Source organism: Podarcis liolepis, assembly GCF_965112155.1.
Source record: "Podarcis liolepis genome assembly, chromosome: 13".
Taxonomy (NCBI): Eukaryota; Metazoa; Chordata; class Lepidosauria; order Squamata; family Lacertidae; genus Podarcis; species Podarcis liolepis.
Genome location: NC_139573.1, coordinates 34,775,613 through 34,800,353, shown reverse-complemented (window position 1 = coordinate 34,800,353; position 24,741 = coordinate 34,775,613). Strand labels below are relative to the sequence as shown.

At 46.5% G+C, this 24,741-nt stretch overlaps 2 protein-coding genes and 1 long non-coding RNA gene across 4 annotated transcripts in view; 2 read left to right on the top strand and 1 right to left on the bottom strand.

Moving 5' to 3' along the window:
- Positions 1 to 1,111: 1,111 nt before the first annotated feature.
- UBE2Z (ubiquitin conjugating enzyme E2 Z) lies at positions 1,112 to 20,484 on the bottom strand (the record flags this gene model as incomplete). The annotated part of the gene is made up of 7 exons (XM_083470162.1): positions 1,112 to 3,863; positions 5,975 to 6,065; positions 7,420 to 7,532; positions 8,106 to 8,217; positions 12,737 to 12,924; positions 14,567 to 14,639; positions 20,132 to 20,484. The coding sequence occupies 7 exons, from the start codon at positions 20,482 to 20,484 to the stop codon at positions 3,693 to 3,695; spliced, it is 1,101 nt and encodes a 366-aa protein (XP_083326288.1). The 3' UTR covers positions 1,112 to 3,692.
- Positions 20,485 to 20,584: 100 nt separating this feature from the next.
- Positions 20,585 to 21,510, top strand: LOC310690902. The gene is made up of 2 exons (XR_014518268.1): positions 20,585 to 20,654; positions 21,132 to 21,510. It is a non-coding gene; the product is annotated as an uncharacterized lncRNA (long non-coding RNA).
- Positions 21,511 to 24,264: 2,754 nt separating this feature from the next.
- Positions 24,265 to 24,741, top strand: part of CALCOCO2 (calcium binding and coiled-coil domain 2) — a 42,697-nt gene continuing 42,220 nt past the window's right edge. For both annotated transcript variants that reach the window (XM_083469811.1, XM_083469810.1), the window contains exon 1: positions 24,265 to 24,330. In XM_083469811.1, coding sequence (XP_083325937.1) covers positions 24,280 to 24,330 — 51 coding nt within the window. In that variant the 5' untranslated portion in view covers positions 24,265 to 24,279. The remainder of the gene's footprint in view (positions 24,331 to 24,741) is intronic.

Sequence of the window (24,741 nt, the reverse complement as noted above, 5' to 3'; positions counted from 1 at the left end):
ATTTAGATCAAGCATGAGAGTCAGCAGAGCAAAGGAGTCATAAGGGTGGAAAAGGCAGGAATAGGCCAATATATATGTGGACTGTCACTGAATCAATTGACTTTTCTTCTTGTAAGTTTTCAGAGTTCTTCATCTAGCTCAAGCTTATCACCTGAACTAGCCTTCGGGTATATATAGGGCGGTATAGTAATAAAAGAAATATATATAGAAATAAATATATACCGTATTTTTCGCCCTATAGGACGCACTTTTTCCCCTCCAAAAATGGAGGAGAAATGTGTATGCGTCCTATGGAGCGAATGCAGGCTTTTGCTGAAGCCTGGAGAGCGAGAGGGGTTGGTGCGCACCAGGCTTCAGGAAGCTATCAGCAAGCTTCGGGCAACTCTCTGCAACCCTTGGGAGCCCGGCACGAAGTTGCGCCGGTCTCCCAAGGGTTGCGGAGAGCTGCCTGCATCCCGAAGCCTGGGGCACGCTAAGCAGCGCACCCAGGGCTTCGGGCAGCTCTCCACAAGCCTGGGAAGACCGACACGACTTCCCGCCGGGCTCCCTAGGCTTGCGGATAGCAGCCTGTTCTGGGGGCTGGGGTCGGGGGAAGCTCGGGCTTCCCCCACCCCAGCCCCACGCCTGGGGGGGGGGAATAAACATTTTTTCTTTATTCCCCCCCAAAAAACTAGGTGTGCCCTATGGGCCGGTGCGCCCTATGGGGCGAAAAATACAGTATATATAATAAATAATCAAGCCCAGTCAGCCCATCATTTGCAAAAGATGACTTTAGAACAGTTTTGCCCCACAATGGCAACAAGACATTCTGTTTTGGTGACTACAACCTTGGTTTAAGGAGCCATTTGGCCCCTGGCTTATATTTATGAGTTTCTAACACTGGGAGAAAGGTGTGTGCATAAACCTTTGATTTATTCTGTAGGAAGTACAGCAATCATTGCTCTCCCCCCCCCACCTCCCATTCCCACTGGTCCCACCAACCAATGGTATGTGCGGGGCCTGGAAGTTTCACTAAAAGGGAATACATCCCTGATGTAAGCTGCTTATGAAAACAAGACCCCCTTTTTGGGTATTCCCGGCTGTTTTATGAATCCAGGACAAAGGACAAAGATCCTGCCAAAACAAACTTTATTGCACCAAAAAAAAAAAAATTAAAAAAATGTACAATTGTATATAAACAAGGATTCCTTATTTTTCTTAAGACCCTTGTGCATTCGAGTGTGTTTAGCTTGTTAGGCCTAAAAGTCTCGTCACTAAACATTTTGTCTAGATCAGTCATCTAGGATTGTCACTTTTGAAATGGAAAACATTCAGAAAACAGATGACTATGGGCAGCTAGAAAACCATATTTCTTTTCGTTTCGTTTTCTTACATCCACATGCGAGCAGTGTGAAAAAGAAATAACCACATAAGGCATTTTCATGTTTTCTTTTAGTTTTGTCTTAAAAGAAATGTGATGCAATGGTTTGACAGCCAACATGCATCTGGAACTAAGGTTTCTTGAAGTAACGGGTGCTCTGATTCGGGAACACCTCTGGTCCTGGTGACTATAGACTGGGGGAAAGCCAAACTTACACAATTGGCAGAGTTCGGAGAATAGAAGTCCTACCTAGGTCCTACTGATTTCTGTGAGACTTAAAACGTTAACTGTGCACTCAAGTCCCTTTGATTTCAGTGGAGGTGAAGCACGACTGATTTCTGTTTTTGTTTTGCTGGATTGCACCCAATGAGATCAACACAAACATGATAAGATTGCCTTCGTCCTCACGAGTTCCCCCTGCACAAGGCATCTAAATGCAAACTTGCATTACAAAGCTTTTGATTCCATCGGCTATTCGTAACCCTTGGGAGAGTCTTTTCTCCTTGCGGGTGGGAGAGAAACGGAGAAAAGGGCATTCCACTCCAAAAAGCAGGTATAGGGGAGTTACTTTTAGTTTTAAGCAGCAGCACATCATACTCTACATGGGAGAGGCAGGAATAGCTGCAAGACTAGTGTTGTGCTTGCAGATAAACAGTGCCTATAATCACACATGAACTTCCTTTCAGAGGCCAGGTAGGAACTGCATGGTTCCTACAGCTGGGATTGGACCTACTGAGTGAAACACTTCCTACTGGCCTGGCCACTGTTAACATCTGCTCACCTCCCCCTGCCAAGTTTTTGATCTGGATGTGCATCTGTAGGTCAGGAGCTCCCTCCCCCCATTAAAAAAAAAAATTCTTAAAGGGTCTCTAAAAGAAGAAGGGGGGAAGCAAGTGAAAGGTGTTCACAAGGCTTCTGGGCCTTTCTACGTAGAAACCAGCTTGAACTTTCAAAAGTAAAAAATAAAATAAAATACTTTGCCAGCTGGGAGGGTGGCCAGACGTTCTCCCACAATTCGATCCTCAAAAGGCATGTGCTTCTCGGTCTATAGCACAGCAAAGTGATTCAGAGAGAAGGGAGTTACGGCAGATCCGGCAGACTTACACATGTGCAACTTTGCTTCGGTTTCAATAGAGGCTCCTGACAAAAAACGAGAGCCAATCCTTCGACCGATCTCAACAGCTGGTTTTCTGCCTAACTTGGACTGATGCTTATTGCTGTCCTTCCATTAGTTTGCATCCTCTTCTACACCACTGAACTCCTAACTCTGCCCCCCAAAGCTGCAGATCGGAGTTGCTTTGAACAGAGAAGTCTGCTATTGCACTGCCAAAGCTTAAGATTAGCATTGCTTTTCTCTCTCTTGGTGCTGCGTTAATTTATATTTGCTATCTCTCTCTCTCTCTTGAAAGAAAATCAATGGCTGCATAGAATCACCTGTCTTCACTAAATTCTAATACTGTACCTTCCAAAAAAATAAGAATTATATGCCACTTGCAGGAAATGAACTGCCAGAATGATGACTCCTTCCAAGGATCACAAAAAACAAAAACAAAAACACTGGCCATGAAACCTGCTCAACTTCACCTTTTGAAGGCCGCTGGCTGGCTTGCTCACAATTTTGGATCTCTCCCAGTTTTGTCTCTTCTTTCCTGCCTGGATTCCGAAATTGGGGAGGGATTATTCAAAAGGAGCTTTAGAGTTGAGTAAAGCTTTGGAAACTGCTTTTTCGTTGCCGTCGTTTTGAATCGCCACAAAAGCCCAGTTCCGGCCAAAGTTCCTTCTCTTTGGTCTGTCTAGGACAGGCAACCCCAACCCAACTGGGAAACTGAAACAGAGCGAATATGAAAACAGGGCTGGATTATTTAAATGGTCAAAGGTGCTTTTACAGACTTGGTAGAGCTGGGAGTCCATCCCGTTGTGTGTGGGGGGGGCAACGTTGGGAGGCAGGCGCTGAGGGTATAACAAAAGACGGCGGGGCGTAGAGGCAAGCTCTACCTCCTGCTCTTTTAGAAACATGGGGAGGACAGAAACCAACCCGTCACGGGTTCTTCCAGAATGCCTTTATGCCATTTTTGCTCACGGGTCTCCAGCAGAGAAAGAGCTACTTTCAAAAGACAAGCCCGGTTCAGTTTTAGCATCAAATCCTCGTTTGTTTTAAACAGCGTGTGCCAGAGCACTGGAGGAGGCAATGAAGGGGTGCTGCTCAGCCCAGGTTCTCCCCGCTCTAGAACCGGACTGGTTCTTGGGTCTCTCCGGGGTTCCTCCGCAGTGCCTGGAGTCAGAAGATCCCACCCCTACGTCTTGGGTTCCCAAGCAATCAGGTGGGAGGCACCTAAGCCTTAATGCTCCCTTGAGTGTCTGTCTCTGTCTCAGAAGAGCTGCTTTCTGAGTCTATGTCTGGGTTCTCCTGCTGGTGTTTCTCTTGCACTTTCAGGCGGATTCCTTGCAAACGCAGCAGAAGGGACTGGTAGTCAAAGTGCCCTCGCTTCTCGCCGAAGGGATCCTGCGAGAGGAGGGGAGAAGGGATGAAAATTACTTTTTTTTTTTTAATGCTTTATTGGTTGAAAACTGTATAACAGAAATAATCAGTAGACGTTAAAGACAAGATAAAAAAGACAATTATTCTCTTCTTCATTGATACTTGTTTTGTACATCATATTGTAATTAAGTTTAACATGACCTCCGATCTTCCCATTAAGTTCCCAGATTAAATTCCTTGATTACACGCTTATCTTTATTTTCTCCCTGTTATTTAACTTACTTTAAATTTTGTAAACTTATCCTGTTTGTACCCAGAAGTCAATTGAAACCTGCTAACAGATTAATATTTTATCAGTGTTCTTTTACTTAAATTCTATATATATGACCCAATCTCTGATAAATTTTTTCATCGGTAACGTCTCGCAGCCTTGCTGATAGTCTCGCCAATTCAGCTTGCTCTCTTAATTTATTTGGCCAGTCTAATTTGGATGGGGTGTCCTCTCCCTCCCAACCTTTTGTGATTAAAATTCTATTAGCAACTGTAGCATAAAGACTCTCCTGAGCTTTTTTGGAATTTCATTGCCCGTAATTCCTAGCAGGAAGGCTTCAGGCTTTTTAGGAAAAGAGCATTTGAACATTTTCCTGAGTTAGTTAAACTGTCTGATCGGGATGAAAACAACTTGCATCAAGATCTGCCAGGGTTAGTTTGCACATGGACTGGAAACAAGGTGGCCAAGGCCTTCTGTAACCAGTTCAAGTCACAGACGCTTGACAACATCAATATTATTCTAAGCGGCGAGTATTTTTTAACAACCCCGAAGCCACAAGAGGAACAGGGGAACTACTGCTGGATCAGATTGGAAACCCAAGTCTGGCAAATCAGACTGCAACATGTGCTTCAGTTGAGAAAAATGACGTTCTGTAAAGGGAAAGTAGCTTCCTATTACAGTGGTACCTCGGGTTAAGAACTTAATTTGTTCCGGAGGTCCGTTCTTAACCAGAAACTGTTCTTAACCTGAGGTACTACTTTAGCTAATGGGGCCTCCTGCTGCCACTACGCGATTTCTGTTCTCATCCTGAATCAAAGTTCTTAACCCGAGGTACTATTTCAGGGTTAGCAGAGTCTGTAACCTGAAGCGTCTGTAACCCGAGGTACCACTGTATATTGAAATCTATCTATAACCTAAGAGGAACCTGCTGAATTAGGCCAAAGGCCCATCTAGTCTAGCATCCTGTTCGCACAGTAGCCAACCAGATGCCTGTGGGAAATTGTCAAGCAGGACCCGGGCACAAGAGCCCTCTCCCCTCCTGTAATTTCCAGGAACTGGTATGCAGAAGCATGGATGCCTCTGACTGTGGAAGCAGAACACAGCCATGGAAGCTCACTTCCCGGATTAGAGAATTTAACATCTTTCATCCCCATCCCCTTGCTGGATGCTCTTTTCCCAATAACCAGGATCTATTCAAGTCTCCTATCTCTCACCCCCTCATTCCAATGTCCTGCTCATGTTAATATAAAAAAGGTAAAAGGTAAAGGACCCCCGGACGGTTACGTCCAGCAAAAGGAGACTATGGGGCTGCGGCGCTCATCTCGCTTTCAGGCCGAGGGAGCCGGCGTTTGTCCACAGAAAGCTTTCCAGGTCATGTGGCCAGCAGGACTCAACCACTTCTGGTACAACGGGACACTGTGATGGAAGCCAGAGTGCATGGAAACACGGTTTACCTTCCTGCCGCAGTGGTACCCATTTATCTACTTGCACTGGCGTGCTTTCGGACTGCTAGGTTGGCAGGAGCTGGGACAGAGCAACGGGAGCTCACTCTGTCACAAGGATCCGAACCGCCAACATTCCAATCTGCAAGCTCAGTGGTTTAGACCACAGCGCCACCCGCATCCCACAATATGCTTCCAGCTAGTTCCTGGTGCTTCAGAAATGCTATCAATTGGTCATTTCTCCTAATTTGTCCCCCATTCCTCAGGTTTTCAATTTTCCCTTTGGGAAAACCCTCAGCTGAGCAAACGAGCCCACTTCTCAAGAGGGAAGGAAATATGACATTCCAAATTGTTTATTTTTATATAAAAAAACGGAGGCTGCCCTCAGGAGTGGGCAGTCATAGACATTATCTAATCCTTACCTGCATCGTCTGTCCTTGGAGGTGAATCCGCTCTTTGCATACCCCCTCGTAGAAATCATAATACTCCATGAAGGACTTTTCCATGACACCCCTAGCAAGCAAAACAAACCGTAAGGCCGCAGAGCAAGGAGGTGACAGGTGGTTTATAACAAAAGGGCTACTGCCATAGTTCATGCTCCTGAAAATCAGTTTGTCATGTGCACATTTCCTAAAAACAACTACAATAGCTAACATTTCCCCACAGTGCAATGTACTTTGGTTCCGTCCCTCATGCATGACCTGCTGACCAAAATACTATAAAAAACAACAGCCTTAAGAGGCGGACAGCAGGGAGAGCTTCCATGGAGCCATGAATACAGTTGTACCTTGGTTGTTGAACGCCTTATGACTCGGACATTTTGGCTCCCGAACGCCGCAAACCCGGAAGCGGGTGTTCCGTTTTGCAAATGTTCTCTGGAACCCGAACATCCAACGCGGCTTCTGATTGAGTGCAGGAAGCCCCTGCAGCCAATCGGAAGCCGCGCCTTGGTTTTCGGAAGTCGAACAGACTTCCGGAACGGATTCCGTTCGAGAACCAAGGTCTGACTGTACTGCGGTTTGCATTGCTTGCACAAATGACCTCAGCAAAAGATCTGAATTAACAAGACACATATTGGTAATCTGGAGTGGAAGGAACAGAATGCGGACAATGATCATGCAGCTGGAGGAATGAATGAATGAGGGTGCTTGAATGCCGAGTCAGGGGTTTCATGCTGGCAAACAGTTTTTCTAAGTGTGGGGGGGGGGGCGGAGTGTTCGGGTCCGGTACGTTTCCACAGCAACAGAGTTCCTGGACTTGCAGCAGAGCAGCACAGTGCGTGCTTCTGGTGTGAGTGAGCTTGCAGAAGAAGAGTTTGGATTTGATATCCAGCCTTTCACTCCCTGCAAGGAGTCTCAAAGCGGCTAACATTCTCCTTTCCCTTCCTCCCCCACAACAAACACTCTGTGAGGTGAGCTGAGAGACTTCAAAGAAGTGTGACTGGCCCAAGGTCACCCAGCAGCTGCATGTGGAGGAGCGGAGACGCGAACCCGGTTCCCCAGATTACGAGACTACCGCTCTTAACCACTACACCACACTGGCTCTCTAAAGAAGAGAGAGTCCACACGCGGTTGTTCCTCTAAACTAACAGCTTTATTTACATCGGAACGCTAAAATAATAAACAGACCATCGGAGATGGCAGGCCTGGTGTCTCTGCATCTCTCGGCAAAAAAGTGAAAGTAACTCACAGACAAAGAACTCCGCTTTTCCCGGATGTAGAGAAAAACAACTCCCCAGATGCAGGACACACACAGAGCTGTTAACCCTGTCAACTCCAAACCTCACAGGAAGTCTGACTAAAGGGTAGCTCCCTCTCTCCTCCATGCTAAATGCCTGAAACCCATGAATTGAGACTCCCAAACATACCGTAAAGGCTCCGGACAAGGGCATTTTCCTTCTAGCATGTCACACACAGCGACCCTGATAGTCTCATGCCGAATACACTCGTTGTAATTTTTACTGTCTCCCGGATGTCTTTCCTGCAAGAGATTGGACAAAAACAAAAGTCACCTTTTACAAAGTTCAAGACACACAGCCCACAACTTTGGTCTGGGGGGGGGGGGGAGATACTGGGAATGCCTCCAATTAGTATGGCTGACATTACCCATTGGAAACACTGGCCAGTTGCTGATAAAAAGTGGATTGACAATCCTATTTCAAACCAGAGCTATGTTCCATGAAAGATCCCAAAGAGGTTCCATGTGTGGTCTTGCTCTGCATACAAGCTGCGAATACGTGTATACAGACTGCAGCATATGGAGTTATCCAGGGCTGCTCAAGGCATTTTTCCTTTCCACTCTGTCCCAATGCAGTCAGCTGTTTTAACACAACAGGGAAGCAGGCCCCACCCGCAGCAACACGCCGAGCCTCTGAATTGGGAGTGTCTTCTTAAAAGGATGTAGATGGGTTGGAGATCAAACTTCAACAGGTCTTATTGCTCTGCCGACATTCCCGTTTCTAAGAGAGCCGTTTGTTACAGGACAGCCACTTCCCTGTCCCTGTAACCAAGAGCTCCGTAAAGTGGGCACTAATCCACGATTCCGGCTACTTACCTGCTCAAAGCCAGGCTCGTTGTGATAAGGGTTCTCAGTCATCAGGGACTGTATAGATATAAGGACCGAAGAGATGCTCTGGGCAGGACTCCAGGCCGGACCAGTCCATGTACTGCCAGACAGCAAGAAATGGGAGATTATTTTCACACAGCCAAACAAACACAATTCTGTAAATGATGTGGGGCTTTCAATGTACTTTGATTTGTAACTCGTGAGAGTCCTAGCTCTGTGTGTGTGTGTGTGTGTGTAGGTACGTTGGTTGGTAGGTAGGTAGTAAAAGACAGTTTCCAGTGTAGGTAAGGTAGGTAGTAAAAAAAAACCAGTTTCCAGGCCTCAGGGTGGTGGGGAAAAAATTGAAGATGTAATGGCAAGAACCACTAAACAAGCAAAGAAGATCGAAAAGCCCAATTCTGTAACACACGTAGCAGATAAATAGCAAAGTTATAAATGAAATTGCAGGCAGGATTCGAGATAAAAGCAGCAGCAGAAAAACAGCAAAATCATTGTAACACGAGAAACTTTTTTGCAATAGATAAAAAGATGTAATGCAGTAGAAAAAAAAGGTTTGAGTAAAAACACTGTGGAGGCAAGGGTAGGAAGTCATTTTATGAAACAATGTACAGTGGTACCTCCGGTTGCGGACGGGATCCATTCCGGAGGTCCGGTCGGATCCCAAGGTTTCTGCAACCTGAGGACAGCTTCTGCGCATGCGCGTGGGGGCGAAACCCGGTAAAATACTTCCGGGTTTGCTGCACGCACATCCCAAAGTTTATGTAACCAGAGGGTTACGTAAACAGAGGTTTGGCTGTATTTGTTTTGAAGGTAGTTGTGAAAACGTTTGCGCACACACGTTATGAAGATGGATAATTACTATTTTGTGATAAAACCATTCCAAACTTTTATGCATCTTTCCAGTAATCTGAATCGAGGGCTGTATGCGTTCAGTCTCACGCAAGAGCCACATACAAAGTCTGGCAGTGAGGAGAGAATTCAGCCTCCTAAGTATCACATTCCTTTTCTGTTTAGATGTCTAGCTCTTATCAAACGTACTGGAATTCTGAAACCTTGGGAGCTGGCTGATTAGGGGAGCGAGGGGGACGAGGGGGCAGGATTCCCAGTGGCCAGGGCTCAAGGCGTCAATACCCCACGCACCTCCTTGGCAAGTCTCCGTAATTAGGAGAAACAGAATAAATCATGGCAATCAAGCGAATGCGTGCGAATGTCTGTGATAAAAAAGTCAGAAATGCCATTGTTTCTTGGCATCGTCATCTTCTTTCAGAGCTCCAGCTACACACTGTGTCTACACCTCAGTTCCTAGAAGCTGTGTGAAATATCTGAGGAATTCTATTTGGAGCGTTCCCACTGTCCAGAGATGAAGGGCAAAAAGCTCAACTATGAAAACAGGAAATAAAAATCCAGAAACACAAAACAGGATAATGAAGTTGCATAGCACGGTGTCCCTGCCCCTTGCTTTTTCAGGGTGCCGGTGCAAGAGGGTCTTCCTGATTTTTCCCACATAACATGTAAAAGGTGCTTGGGTCCCCAAATCCAATTAGATCCTAAAAGGTTCCAAATCCATATATATCCTAAAAAGCACTTGTGGCTAACAGACAAAGCGTAGCAAGTAAATGGTTTAAAACGCCCAAGGCCATGCCTGAGCATTAGTGAAAAAAATGCTTTAACTGCAGGGTGGATAAAAATCAATGAGTTTTTTATAAAATAAAAAAAATCAGATTTTAAAATTTTAAACAGGATTTTTTTAAAATTTAAACCAGACCTTTTTTTTAAAAAAAATATCGGATTTTTAAAATAAAATGCTTTTGGAGTAAAAATCTTTCTAAAGATACTTTTCTAACTCAGTCTAAGTTGTCTGTTTGTTTTTTAAACTGCTTAACCACATCAGTTGACAAACATGGATACATATGCTATACTGTTTTTGTTACATAAATTGTTATTAAGGAAATGATTATTTTTCTCCTTCCAATAAAGCACAGCAGAAATGTTGTCCAAATGTAAACAGTTAACTTATTAAACCTCACAATAATTTCATAATTATCTGTCTATGTATTTCTAATAGTATAACCAAATCAGTAATTTTTGATAGAATAAAAAAAAACCTACTCTGAAAATTTATTATTCCAAAAATGGAACCTTCCTCTGGTTGTAAATATTAAGGTTATACCAGCAAGAATGAGTCTTTCTGTCAAAGAATGATTAAAATCAAGTTCTTGCTTACTAGTGATTTAAATTGATTTGATTTAAATCAAATCCACCCTGCTTAGCTGTGGGATACCCAATTCTTCCTCTCTATACATGCTTTGTTACTTTGAAGCTTGTACACAAGACAGTATTACTAGGGAAGATCATAATCTTCATACTTGAGTTATGTTAGCTTTCTCCAAACTGGTGTTGCCCAGGCGCTTTGGACTGCAAATTCTTTTTTTTTTTAATAATTTTTATTAACAAACCAATCAAATTACATTAATTCAAAATTACAGAGCTAAATTTTAATTTTTTTGTTGGGGGTACCCATATTTCGAGCTCCAAAAGGAGCTTGGACTGCAAATTCTACCAGCCCCAGTCAACGCAGCAGATTGTCAGTCTGCCCAACATCAAGCTGAGAAAGACTACAATGGTATATATGAAATGATGCGGTTTCTCAAGCCTGGAAGCCCATAGACCAGGCATAGGCAAACTTGACCCTCCAGATGTTTTGGGACTACAACTCCCATCATCCCTAGCTAACAGGACCAGTGGTCAGGGATGATGGGAGTTGTAGTCCCAAAACATCTGGAGGGCCGAGTTTGCCTATGCCTGCCATAGTCCAGGCTTCCGCAACCTCGACCCTCCAGATGTTTTGAGACTACAATTCCCATCATCCCTGACCACTGGTCGTGCTAGCTAGGGATCATGGGAGTTGTAGGCCAAAAACTACTGGAGGGCCGAGGCTGAGGAAGCCTGCCATAGAGGGTCACTTTCTATTCCCGATCTAACTTTCTTAAGGATGTTGAATACAGCAGCTCCATTCAGCTCCCGTCATTTTCTTTCTCAAGCACCATCTTTTGAATCAAGTCAGAGGCAGAAAACCACCCAAACCGGCTCTGCCCCCACGATGCACGACGCAAGCAAGGGGCCTGTCAACCTCTGGCCATTGCGAACAGATACAGGCCGAGAAACACGAGCGACTGGGCAGAGTATAAAATCTGCAACTATGGCCACTTCCTGTCGTACTCTGGTTTGAAGAGCTCTCAGCTGGAGGGCTGGAAATGAAGACCACACAGGATCAGCAGGAAAAAGCAACGCCCCAAACTTTCAAGAGAATGCTTTGCGGTTTCTGAAAATGTAATGCTATTTGAAACCAACCTCTCCCCCCCCCCACAAAAAACCCATGCAAATATAGGAAGGAAAACTAAACGCTGCCGATAGCTGAGCCAAATGAACAGAAGCTCTGGATGTTACAGGAAGCACTGTCAACCATGTGCATGATTTTCTCGCGCATCTGGCTGATGGCAGAGACTCCTTGCAATGTCCAAAGATGCTCAAATGCTCTATGCCAGGGGTGGCCCCAACTCCCAAGAGACTGCAATCTACTCGCAGCATTAAAAACTGGCAGTGAGCTACCCCTGTTTTTGGGGGGTTCAGGTTAAAGTGGTTAAGCTTTTTTTAACGGGATTAGGAAAGCCACGTTTTGGGGGAGTTCAAGGCTAAGCTGCTGGCTATTTTCAGGGAGAAAGGGGAACAGCCTCTCAACAACAGATCGCTGGGAAAACAAACAGCTTCACTGAGTAAACTCCGTCTTCCGTTCTGCAGATTGTGCAACAATAGAAGGCGGGGCCAGATTCTATTTTACCAATGCTAAGGAAAGGGACCCAGCGATCGACCGTGATCTACAAAAACCTCCTGCGGATCTAACAGTAGATCGCAATCGACCTATTGGACATCCCTGTTCTATGCCATCTGAAGGCAGCCAGCCACTAAACAGGGCTGCGTTCAGATGTCTTCTAAAAGTCAGATAGTTGTTTATTTCCTTGACATCTGGTGGGAGGGCGTTCCACAGGGTGGGGACCACTACAGAGAAGGCCCCTCTGCCCAGACAAGCATGTGTCCCTGTGGTGCCCTGCCTTGGCAATGATGATGATAGGAATATAATTAATTCGAAGCCTTGCATTTCAAGAAGAAATAATGTGGTTCACAAAAAATAAAAGACAACAGCAAAACAAGAAGAATGAAGCCAACTGTAAAAAAATACAAGCTATTCATAGCATAACAACAGCATTGAAACATATATATAAATGAGGAAGCCCATTTCAAAAAGCGTAACAGCTAAAAACAATCCAATTGGGAGATCCAAGTTAGGAAGATCAGGGAAATACCTGTCTAAACAGGTGTGACTTCAAAAGCTGGCAGAGTGGCAATACCTTTGGGGGCCTCCCATATTGTAGCAAGGAGAGCTACCAGTGAAAAAGCCAGCCCCTCTCGTTCCCGCAAGATGATAATCATCAACCTACCTGGCTCTGAACAGAAACAGAAACACACACACACACACACACACACACACATTTCATCGACATGATAATTGCATGCAGAAGTGTGGACCTCCCCGAAGCAGCTCAGGCTGCTCAGCTCCTTACCCTAGAATACTGAGGCAGACCTTCCCATTGCGGTAGAAGTTAGGGTTAAACCTCACTGTGTTATTCCCGGTTGTCATCAGTTTGACCCGCGGCGGATGGATGGGATAATCTGGAGGACAGCGAAACAGGAACAAGAAGAAACCCCCTTCGTAAGGCGTGTCAAAGGGGCCTGTGATCAACGCATGAATCTGCAAGAGAAAAGCCCAGCTCGCGCAAAAACTTCCAACTGGGTGCAATGTCGGCAGAGCTTGCGCGGGACGCAAGCCGGCCGCTAAGAGAGTTAAGGGGGGGGGAGAGAAGAGAGATCCTCTACAAAACATTAGGGAAAACTCACTGCCCTCTCAGGCTCAAGTATCAAGCTCAGTTCACACAGGTAGCTGTTGAGGAGGCCCAAATTATTTCTGGAGCGCACCACTTCTTCACACTACAGGTGGAGGACTGCGAAAGCAACTGGTTTTGTGGTTTTGCCCCACAAGGACAGGCACCCATTAAACAGCAGCAGCACCCAGTGGCTCTTTCCACAGAGCAAGGGGTGAGGAGGATATGAGTCTGAGCACCATCAGGAGGAAGGGGGAGAAATGTTCCCACTTACCTTTTGCACAGACCCCCCCCCCCCAAAAAAAAGAACCCCAGTCACGACAAGCGCAACAACAGAGACAATTTCTGGGCTTTGAGCCCACAGAACAGCTTCCTATCCACTTGGCCACAGCAGCAGACAAGAAACACAAGGCCCGGTCTCAGGCGTACATGGGCTTTCTTTTCATGGAGGAGCTTTCCCCACCTGTGGTCTGGAGTGATAAAAACTGTTCCAGGATGTATACCACATCATCTGTATGAACGAGGCCTCATTTGACCTTCAACAAAATGGCCACTCAATGTGGTCAAACTTCAGGCATGTGAGATCTACTTTTTTTAAAAAAAGAACAGATCCCTCAGATATACCAAGAGGACGCCAGTGAAATATTGTGACTCAGGGGCAGACCTACTTAAATTTCAGAATGCTTAAGAATAAATCAACAAGGAGTTTCAGAGGGAGGTTTCTCTCTGTTTCTTTGATAACACCTGGACGGGAAAGATTAACGATTTGGGAGCTGCCAAAATAACAATTCTCAAAGAGCTGGACAGAACTCTGAATTTGGATGCAATTAAATGAAGTGGTGCGATGAAAAAGCAAAAAGAGTTGAAAAGGTACAATATACGGACAAATCTGCACTCCATAGGGAAAAAAGTATCTGTTTTCTGACATGAATGAGGATCACATAGACAAACGTGGAGGAAAAAATCGGATATGGAATTATGGAAAACATTGATGATGAGAGGCAGGACTATGATGCTGAAAGCGCTTCGGAACTCAGACCGTGGGAAGCCAAAACAAAAATTATTACAATTTGGAAGATAATTGGACTTTCTTTTATTTTAGTTTTTTATTTTCATTGGATTTGATTTGATATGCTAATTAGATGTTTTAATTGGAAAATTAATAAACGCTTTAATAAAATAAAATAAAATAAAAATCAGAAACAGAGCCAGAGATTGCTTCCTTCTCTCTTTTGTAAAGGTACCCAAAACCCTCATTCTAACACATTTATCAGGGTGAGCAGAACATGAATTGAAAAGATTTGCCTAAGGATGAAGATGCTTTGTGCAAACTCCACTTTGCTTAATTTCTCCTGTGGCAATTGCTCTGCTACCCTTTCCGACAGGCTGCTGCCATAAATGAAATTTCAAGTCATAGCAAGGTGAACTTCAGTATGCCAGCCCTCCTAAAAACAGCAGGAAACCCCTTCAGGCAGGACCCACTACAGAGGAAGGCATTCAGATACCACCTACCTTGGTCATATCATGGGGGTCAGGCACTACAAACATTCCAGGAGGGGGTTCCTTGTAGATAGACATGATATCTCTGGGAAACAAAAAGAATAATAGCAGCAATGGATTAATCAGTCAAGTGTTTCTCTAGAGTAGCGTTTCTCAAGCTTTTGTTGGACTACTACAACTCCCATCATCCCTGATCACTGGCCCTGCTAGCTAGAAATGATGGGAGTTGTAGTCCAACAACAGCTGGGGACCTCAAACAGTGTTTGAGAAACACTGCTGGAGCTTCCAGCTTTGCACCCCCAATCCCCAAATCCTGTTGCTGAATTCTTGAGAAACAGCCCTGCTTTTAAAGAGAGAGAGAGAGAGAAGGAAACCTAAGTTTCTACTCCTCATGGCTTCAGGAAGGCAGTCAATCTTAAAAGCCTCCTGAAAACAAATATAAAGATCTCCCCTATAAAGGACTCTCCACAAAGTTGTGTTGTGCTTTTCATAGACCTCCTCACTCCTTTGTCCCATTTTAATCCATATTTGTTTCCTCCTATGTCACAACCTATTACCTTCCAAATGCATGGCACATTATAGGGGAAGCTCCAAATCAAGCACATATCACAATATAGCCCATCAAAGGAAATGAAGAGAAAAGGGAAAGCCTGGGATTTTGAAACACTGTGAATATCACACCTTAGGCTGTGACACTGGAAGAGGGAGGGAAGGGTAATTCAATCATGAAGAGACACATTTTCATCACCCACTCTGGCCTATGAGAAACTGCTTCCTCAAACTCTTACCACACACATAGTCATGGGAAAAAGAAAGTACACCCCCTTTGAATGATGTGCTTTTACCCATCAGGACATAATAGCAATCATTTGTTCCTTAGGTCTTAAAATTAGGTAAATGCAACCTCAGATGAACAACAACGCATATCATATTACACCGTGTCATGATATAAAGCCAAAATGGAGAAATCATGTGTGAAAAACTAAGTACAGTGGTACCTTGGTTTACGAACTTAATCTGTTCCAGAAGTCTGTTCTTAAACCAAGGCGCGCTTTCCCTATTGAGGCCTCCCGCTGCCGGTGCCCTTCCACCATTCGGCTTCCGTTCTTAGACCGAGGTAAAGTTTGCAAACCGGGACACTACTTTGGTTTTGTGGAGTTCGTAAACCAAATAGTTTGTAAACAGGGTTGTTCTTAAACCAAAGTACCACTGTATACCATTACAGCTTCCATGGGAATTAAGAGGCTAAGTAGACAGGGGGTGCTAATCAAATGTCCCTGCTTAAGTGATCATCAGCAAGTGTGCCCACCTCTATAGAAGACAAAATTTTAGCAGTTTGCTGGTCTGGAGCATTCAGGTGTGTTTTAACACAGTGCCAAGGAGGAAAGAGGACACAATGCTCTTAGAGAAGGAAGTGCTGCTGCCGATTTCCAACCAATTTTAAGTCCATCATTCTACAGTGGGAAAGATTATTCAAAAGTGGAAAGCATTCAAGACAGTTGCCAATCTTCTCAGGAGTGGACGTCCCAGCAAATTCACGCCAAGGTCAGACCGTGCAATGCTCAGAGAAATCGCAAAAAAACCCCAAAATTATGGTACATCTCAGGCCCTACAGTTAGCATGTTAAATGTTAAAGTTCACGACAGTACAATTAGGAAAAGACTGAACAAGTATGAATGGGCCAAAATTTCTCCACAACCATGTGTGAGACAGATAAAGTCCTACAGGAAACAATTGCTTCACATTATTGGTGGTTCTACAAGCTAGTGAAGGGACGCAGGTGGCGCTGTGGGTTAAACCACTAAGCCTAGGGCTTGCCGATCAGAAGGTCGGCGGTTCGAATCCCCGCGACGGGATGAGCTCCCGTTGCTCGGTCCCTGCTCCTGTCAATCTAGCAGTTTGAAAGCACGAAGTGCAAGTAGATAAATAGGTACCGCTCCGGCAGGAAGGTAAACGGCGTTTCCGTGCGCTGCTCTGGTTCGCCAGAAGCGGCTTAGTCATGACCCGGAAGCCGTACGCTGGCTCCATCGGCCAATAAAGCAAGATGAGCGCCGCAACCCCTGAGTCGTCTGCGACTGGACCTAATAGTCAGGGGTCCCTTTACCTTTAACTTTTTACAAGCTATTGAATCATAAGGTGAACTTAAATTTTTTACACATGGCTTTTCCATTTTGGCTTTATTTCTGTTAAATAAATCATTACATAGTGCAATATGCCATGTGCCGTTGTTCATCTGAGGTTGTATTTACCTAATTTTAGGAGCCGCCAAAGGAACAGATGATTGTTATTATGTCTTCATATGTAAAAACACAGAATTCAAAGAGGATTCACTTTCTTTTTCCCCGTGACTGTACACTCACAACAGAAAATGTTCATGGTTTGAACTCTGCTTAACGAGAACACACCTACATAAAAAGTCAGAGGTTGTGGACTCAAAGTTAGCTGGGCAGCGGCGGGTGGGGTGGGGGGGAAGACCACACTTCCTTCTTCTCACTGAACAATAGACAGTTGTTAAAGAGCAGGCAGGGTGAATTGGCATCTCCTGCCGTACATATAAATTGTGCCAACAGCACATTAGAACAATTGCAGTCCTTCTCAGGCTCACTGCAGCCCTCGGCCCATAACACAAACACCTGTTTTGGCACATAACAAACAGCACACTCCGTGGAGGGAGGAGGAGGGAGGCGTCCTAGCACACTTCTGGGAAACGAGGCTGCTACAAGTTCACTTTCGTTTTGGTTTGCCAAAGACAATAAGGCTTTTGTTCCTGGGATTAAACGTGGAACTGGCGTAACTGCTCCTGAAGTGGTTGCGTTCAGCTCTAGGAACAAACCCAAACTGTCCCTCCCTCCACCCCCCAGTTATTTCCCAGCTTTAAAACAGGCCTGGGAAGCCTCCTTGTATCAGGGCACCCGAAACATCTGCCTAGTAACACTTGCTTGATAGTGTACCTAAGATCTAGATCTCCAGAATCTGCTGGGCAGGCCTCTCCTAGTTGTGCTGACTGGAGATGGCAACGATTCAACACAGAGTATTGTTTGCGCAAAGGAGATATTGTTGACTGCAATGGAGGACTTTCCTTCCCCTTGCAGTTCCTCACATTATCCAAAAGCGTTAGCCGAGGCTAAAAGAATTCTTACTGCTAGTGCATTCTGGCCTTCTCATTCTCCTCTATAGCCAGAAGGGATCTTCTAGCAGATGGAACAGCCTCTCATAACAACATGTTAAAGCATTAATTAACAGCACGCTAAGTACTGAACAAATGTAACCCAGGTCACAGAGAAGTTCATTTCAAGGCCTGCATTCAAATTCCATGCCTGCCAAGGACACAGCTTATGTCCTTGGGCCATAACAGCAATTCCACAGCAGCTATATGGGGATGGCAACCGCCTACCTCTCAGGGCTGTTGCAAGATACAGGGAACAGAAAGCATTCTGGAAAATAACTGCTGCTGCTACGGACGTATTTTCGTGCTGCTGATAGCTGCCTTTGCCAAAGAGCTTACCGTCTATGGGTGCCTAGTGAGAATTACTTAGCATGCGCAGCAGCTGTGAAAAAGGCAAATTCCATATCACGGTTCGCTAGGAAAGGGATCCAAAATAAAACTGCCTGCATCAGGCATTTTGACAAACCTAGGGTACAACAATAGTATTCAGCTGGGTACAATTTTGCTCAACACCCCTCAAAAAGAGAGTTCAGAAAGGTAAAGGAAAACTCAAATAATCAAGGAATTACAATATTTGGGAATTGTTAGTTTAACAGGGATGCACAAACTTTTTTCAAAGAGGGGCAGATTTGATGAAGTGAACATGCGTGAGGCCTGTCCTTTTTAGGATTTTACCCCAGGAGATAGGCTGCCACAGGAGCCGGATTAAACCGACAGGCGGGCTGGATTAGGCCCCCAAAACGGACTTTGGACATGCCTGGTTTAGAAAGAAGGCAAGTAAGGGGAAAATGATAGAGGTGTATTAAGTTATGGAGAAAATGAGCAGAAGTTTTCCTCCCTCTTTCATGATAGAATCTGGGACTGAGTGGTGGGAGATTCAAGACCAAGACAGACAGGGCATCGCTGAACTACTATGGAACTGGTTCCCACAAGACGCAGGTGTGGTCACCAATTTGGAGTGCTTTAAAAGAGGGTAAGACAAATTCATGGCTGACAAGGGTATTAATGGCTCCTAGTTATGATGGCTGCAATACCTCCAGTAGCAGCACGGCTCAAAATACTAGCTGCTGGGGCTTATGAAGGGAAGAATGCTATCAAGCCAGTCCTGCTTCTTGGCTGTCCAAAAGGAGAACAGAACCCTTTGGTCTGATTTAACAGGGCTATTTTTAACTTGCACAATTTTTATATGTTTCAAATGTCCCATTGCCCCTTTAACCCTAAATCCTTTACAGCACGGTGGGCTAAAGGAACATTTTTAATCATGTTATTGATTATGACTACAAAACTATTTTTTTTTACATTATTGTTGATTATGAATGCAAACCTAAACTTGTGACCGAGTCCTAAATAAAATAAAGTGAGTATGTACTGCAATGCACTGTTAATTGTGCAGCACAATGGGAGATACTGGGATGTCTCTCACTCCCCAAGTTTATATGGTTAGCAGCAGAAGATGATCTCTGCACTGATGTCGATGCTGGAAAGAAGTCATCCTTAATAAAACTTCACACCTTTTCATCACATGTAAACCAAGCAAGCCAACTTCAACAAAGCAGAAAGCCAAAGCCAAAATTTGGGACCTTAAACAACAATTCCAAATAATTGTAATTCCAAAGAAACTTCTAAAAATGAGTTGTCTCATCCTTGGATGCTACACACTAGCAAGGCATATATATATATATATATATATATATATATATATTGAAAATGAGGCTCTAAATATGTTATATGCCAATTGTAATCTGATACAGAACAAGGAAGTTGAGCCTGGGGTGGAAACAATCTAGGATATCCTCCTTACAGGGATGCTTGAGCATAAGGTTATATCATCTTCGGGGCTGTGAAAGCCACTGTTGATCTTAAATCTACCTGGGCTGTTGTAATAGGGAGTTTATACCCCCAAGCTGCTGCTTAACAGATGCACAACACCACTCCCTCAAGAGCTACAAGCCATATGGAAATGCAACAGGTACAGCTCCCCTCCACTAGGGCACCCGCACACCGGCCACACCAGTTGTCACCCTATACCCACCTCCAGTTGTTGGACTACAACTCCCATCATCCCTAACCAGCGGCCATGCTGGCTGGGGCCGATAGGAGTTACAACACCCCCCAGAGGCCCTCCGGTCCCCCACCCTCGCTTATGGGGAATTCCTTGCAGACGCTGAATCGCTGCCAAGAACGTAGGGCAGTAAAATCTTTCCTGGGCGAGTTGATGGAGAAGGAAAACTTTCCCTGCGCCATTCCGCCCTCAGATGTATGCACAGACAGGATGAGATGCCCGGGGAATTAAGGCGCGTACTACGCACTCTGCACACGCTCAGGAACACTACCCCACCCACATCTTCCGGGAAAGAAATCTGGAAAGCGGGAGGTTCCGGCATTTGCCCGGGGAGCGGAAAGTCTCTCACCGTTTGATGCGGAGCAGGCAAGCCGGGCTCGGCCTCTCGCCGTCCCAGTCGCCGCTGGTGGTGGGGTCCCAGAAGGCCGAGTGCGAGAGGAGCACCCCGGCCGCGGCGGCCGCGGCGGCCGAGCTGGGGATCCCGGGCACCGAGGCCCCGCCAGCCCCGACTCCCGCACCCGCTCCGGATGCGGCCCCGGCCGAGCCCAGCCCCGCCACCGCCCAGATCTCGGCCGGCAGGAACACCCCGGGGCCGCCGCCGCCGCCGCCCGCTCCAGCTCCCGGCCCCGCGCTCGACGGCGGCGCCGCCGCCAGCACCGCGGCCGCAGCCGCCTCCTCGGCAGCCGGACTCTCCGCCATCATCGCCAACAGCCCCGGCTACGCTTCCGGGACCTCCGACGCCAGCGACAGGGGCGGGCAGAGCGGACCTCTAAGCGCCGCCCAACGTCGTCGACGGCGCCGCACGGCGGCCACAGAGCGGGGGAGTCCCAGAGCGCCCCCACGGGAAACAGGAAGACCCGGAAACCAAAGGGGTAACGTATCGGAAGCCCCCACTTCCGGCGCCGATTAGAATCTTCCGTATGCAGGACATTCGGAAACTCGAATTAGGAACCATTGGATGCTGCCTTTTGGATTTAAAGTCTTAGGTGTCTATTTTCTATTATTAACCCTAAATCGAGTTTTCGAATGTCCTGCATAGGGAAGATTCTAATCTTTTATTATTATTATTATTAATAATAATAATAATAATAATAATAATAATAATAATAATTTAATAATAACAAGATGTTTCTATTATTATTATTATTATTAATAATAATAATAATAATAATAATGGGATAAGGCACACAGTGACCTGAGATCTCGATCACACGCAGTCTGTGGTCCGCTGGCAGTAGGAGTACAATATGGGCATGTCTTTAAGTTAACATCTTACATTAAAAACCTGACAGTACCAAATTATCGAAGGCTTTTCACCAAAGCCTGACTAAGCGTCTTTCCTTCTGCAGTGTTGGATGGCAGGTTGAGAGGAGTTCCCTACCAGGACAGACTTTGCTCGTGTGCTCAAGACATCGATTCCATAAAACATATTTTGTTGCACTGTGCAAAATATGAGCAAGCCAGGGCTGAACTGATATTACCCTTGCTGGTATCTTTCCCGGGAAAATCAGAGGCTCACTATGTCAGGTTCCTATTGGAAGACCAGACAAACGCTAGAACATTAGCAGTGGCAAAGCTTTTATCGGTGGTTGCAAGAACCAGTGATCCCTATCTTTTGAACAAAATGCTTGTTTAACCTGGAGGTAGGCTGAATGAATTGTGTATTGCTTTGTAACGATTTGTTGAGTCTCTGGACCGTAATAAAGATTGATTTGATTATGATTAAAATTTGTATGTTGCCCCTATACCCGCAGATCTCAGGGCAGTTACAGATTTCAGAAATCTCCAGGGCTTCAAAAGAGCTGCACGGCAGGCAGCAATTCAACAGGTACAGCCTCATGGGCCTCCATGGTGGGGGCTGTTCTCGCTGGATTTCTGTCTGTCGCACAACTTTTCAGACGCACCGGAGCCCTGCCCTTGTCCAACACGTGCTGCTTGCTTTCTACTCTGCTTGCTTTCTACTCTGGCACGGGTGATGGTGTTAAAAGGGTGGGGTGTTTTCAAATCTCCATCAAGCTCCTCTCTCTCTCCTGTTGATTACTGCAGCAGCCATACCATGAGGCTGCAGGAAAGGATGAGAGATGGGATTTCCCCCCATCTGTATTGCTGACAGACCATGCTCCCCCCCTTGAAATCTTTCCATTACACCTGCTCTCTTGCAGAGTAACCAATAGTACTCGACTTTGCTCCCCCCCCCCCCCGACCAGTCTCTTTTCGCTTTGTGCCTTTTAGATCAGTGTTTCCCAACCTTTTTTGGGCAAAGGCACACTTGTTTGATGAAAAAAATCTCGAGGCACACCACCATTACAGCCCCGTGACGTCAGCGCGCAGCGTCACGCCAGGAGGGACGCACGAAAGTGTAACTTTCAATTTTTCCCCCTCCCCCTTGCCGGGGAACCTCCAAGCTTTGGGGGTGGGGGGGGAGGCAGCAAAGCGAGGGACTGAGGGACTCCTCCAACGACAAGGGTTGGGGAAGAAGAGAAAGGGCTATTCCGCTCCAGTCACGGGAGGGGAATATGTACTGGCCCAACTGGTGTGCGGTCTTCGGAAAGCGGGGTGCGGGAAGGAAGCCTAGGCTCGGGGTCCACCGACCTCGGCGGAGAAAGGCAACAACCGGAGCCGATGACGAGCCGGCGCATGCGTGCAGCGGCTGGCCTCGAGCTCGGGAAGCTGCGCGCGGCGATGTTGACGCGGGGCGCGCGAGAGCTTGGGGGCGGGGGGGGCGGGAGAGAGAGAGAAAGAGTTGGCAGCACCAGGCGCTGTTACTTATTGCGCTGCGGACGCTGCCAGCAACTGCGGTGGTTGTGTGGTTGTGCGGCGGCCGCCGCCGAACGTCCTCGTCAGTCAGCTGAGCTGCCTGGCGGCGTAGGGAGCCGAGGGGTGGGGCTTCCTTTCTGAAGGAGCTGAGGGTGGGGGTCCTCCGGCACCTTCGGCGAAACGGCGCCGGCCCAGAGCGCTTCTAGGAGGCTGCCTTTGTGCGCGACATAAAGCCCTCTTTTCCTCCCTCCAGCCCCGTGTCACCTGTGGAAAAGGGGGCTGGATCCAGTGACGCAACTCAGAAAACTGTTAGGGAAGCCAGAGCAGGAAAGTGAGTGGGAGGCGGCGCCGCCGCTTTAACCCACGTTTCCTTTTTGAAAGAGAAACTTAAGTCAGTGTCTCCCAACCTTTTTTGGACTCTCCCGCCTCCCTCCAGGCAACATCTCGCGGCACACCAGGCAACATCTCGCGGCACACTAGTGTGCCGCGGAACACCGGTTGGGAAACACTGTTTTAGATTGTAAGCAGAGACTGTCTTATTGCTGACAACTGTCAGTCTTTAATTGGGGGAGGGACTGGAAATTGTGATAAATAGAGAACTGAAACACAAGGAATGTTAGCTCATAAGTTATACAACCCTTTACCACTGAGGTGCTGGGCAGAAATTCAGCAGGCAAATCTTTTCATCACTGAATTGCCATCTGTTCAATTTCAGCAGGGAACAAGGCTTTTATTGTTCTACCTACATCTACTTGTTCTACCTACATTTACTTGTGGGTAAGCCCCATTGAACTCAGTACATCAGTGCAAGATTATGCTGTCAAAAGCGCAAGTCCTTTCCAGGGGAATAAATCCCATCCTTGCAACAGGTAAGATTGGTCTGCCGTAGTTGAAACAAAATATAAAAAATTCCTTCCAGTAGCACCTTAGAGACCAACTAAAGGTAAAGGGACCCTTGACCATTAGGTCCAGTCGTGGCCGACTCTGGGGTTGCAGCACTCATCCTGCTTTACTGGCCAAGGGAGCCGGCGTACAGCTTCCGGGTCATGTGGCCAACATGACTAGGCCGCTTTTGGCGAACCAGAGCAATGCATGGAAACGCTGTTTACCTTCTCACCGGAGCAGTACCTATTTATCTACTTGCACTCTGACGTGCTTTCAAACTGCTAGGTTGGCAGGAGCAGGGACCGAGCAACAGGAGCTCACCCTGTCGTGGGGATTCGAACCGCCAACCTTCTGATCACCACCTGCGTCCACAGATAACAAACTTAGTTGGTCTCTAAGGTCCCATCCTTGCAGTATAGCTTATTTTGCACAGACTTTGGATGGACTGGGCATGGTTAAGCCAAAGCACTGTGGCAAAAGCGGGAGGCAAGGGCTCTACGCCGCCCACTTTATCGGCCATTTTGCATTAATTCATGTGGGCCTCCCAAATTCTTGGATCTAGGAGCAACGTTGGAAAATCTGCTTTCAACATGTGGGGCACAACAAAGCTCCAAGCCCTGCCCACAGAAGCGCCTCTATCTGACGTCACGCCATCACGTCATACCGGAACTGGCCGAAGAGTGTTCCCTTTCAGGAACAGAGCGCCTCATTTGCATTGATAAACGCCATTTCACTGCCCCCCCCTCAAACGCGCCGCTGATTCAGCCTTATACGCATTTGTACTCGAAAGCAGAGTTTCCACGTGACTTTTTTTTCCTCGCGCGAGTTGAAGGATCGAAGCTCAAATTCTCGCGCATGCGCAGCAGCAACCAACTAGGCCCTCCTGGGAAATTCCCTGTGAACGAGGTACAGCCCCGCCCCACGCTCCGTGTCCTTTTCCCCGTCGGGTTCCCACCCCTGCAACCGTCACTGCCCTCCCACAACCTCTTCACGTCTCTCTTACGTACATCTCTCTCACTCTCAACCGCCATTCACCATAGAGACTGCGCGTCCTCCATTCCCTAGAGCGTATCCTTGCTCCACCATAGAGCGCCCTAGAGCGTTCCCGGAAACGTCGGTATCAAAAGAAGCAGCGGCGCTCATGTAGTCAGGCACTTGGGGAAGCACTGGGTGTGCCTGTGGGTGTGTTTAGTGGCGGGGTACCTGGGGTTAAAACCCCTTAAGGAAAAAGTACCCCTTTTTAGGGTGACGTTCTGTTGTTGTGAGTTAAATCTCTGCACTATTTAAGGGAAATCTTACCAACTAAGTCCAGGAAAG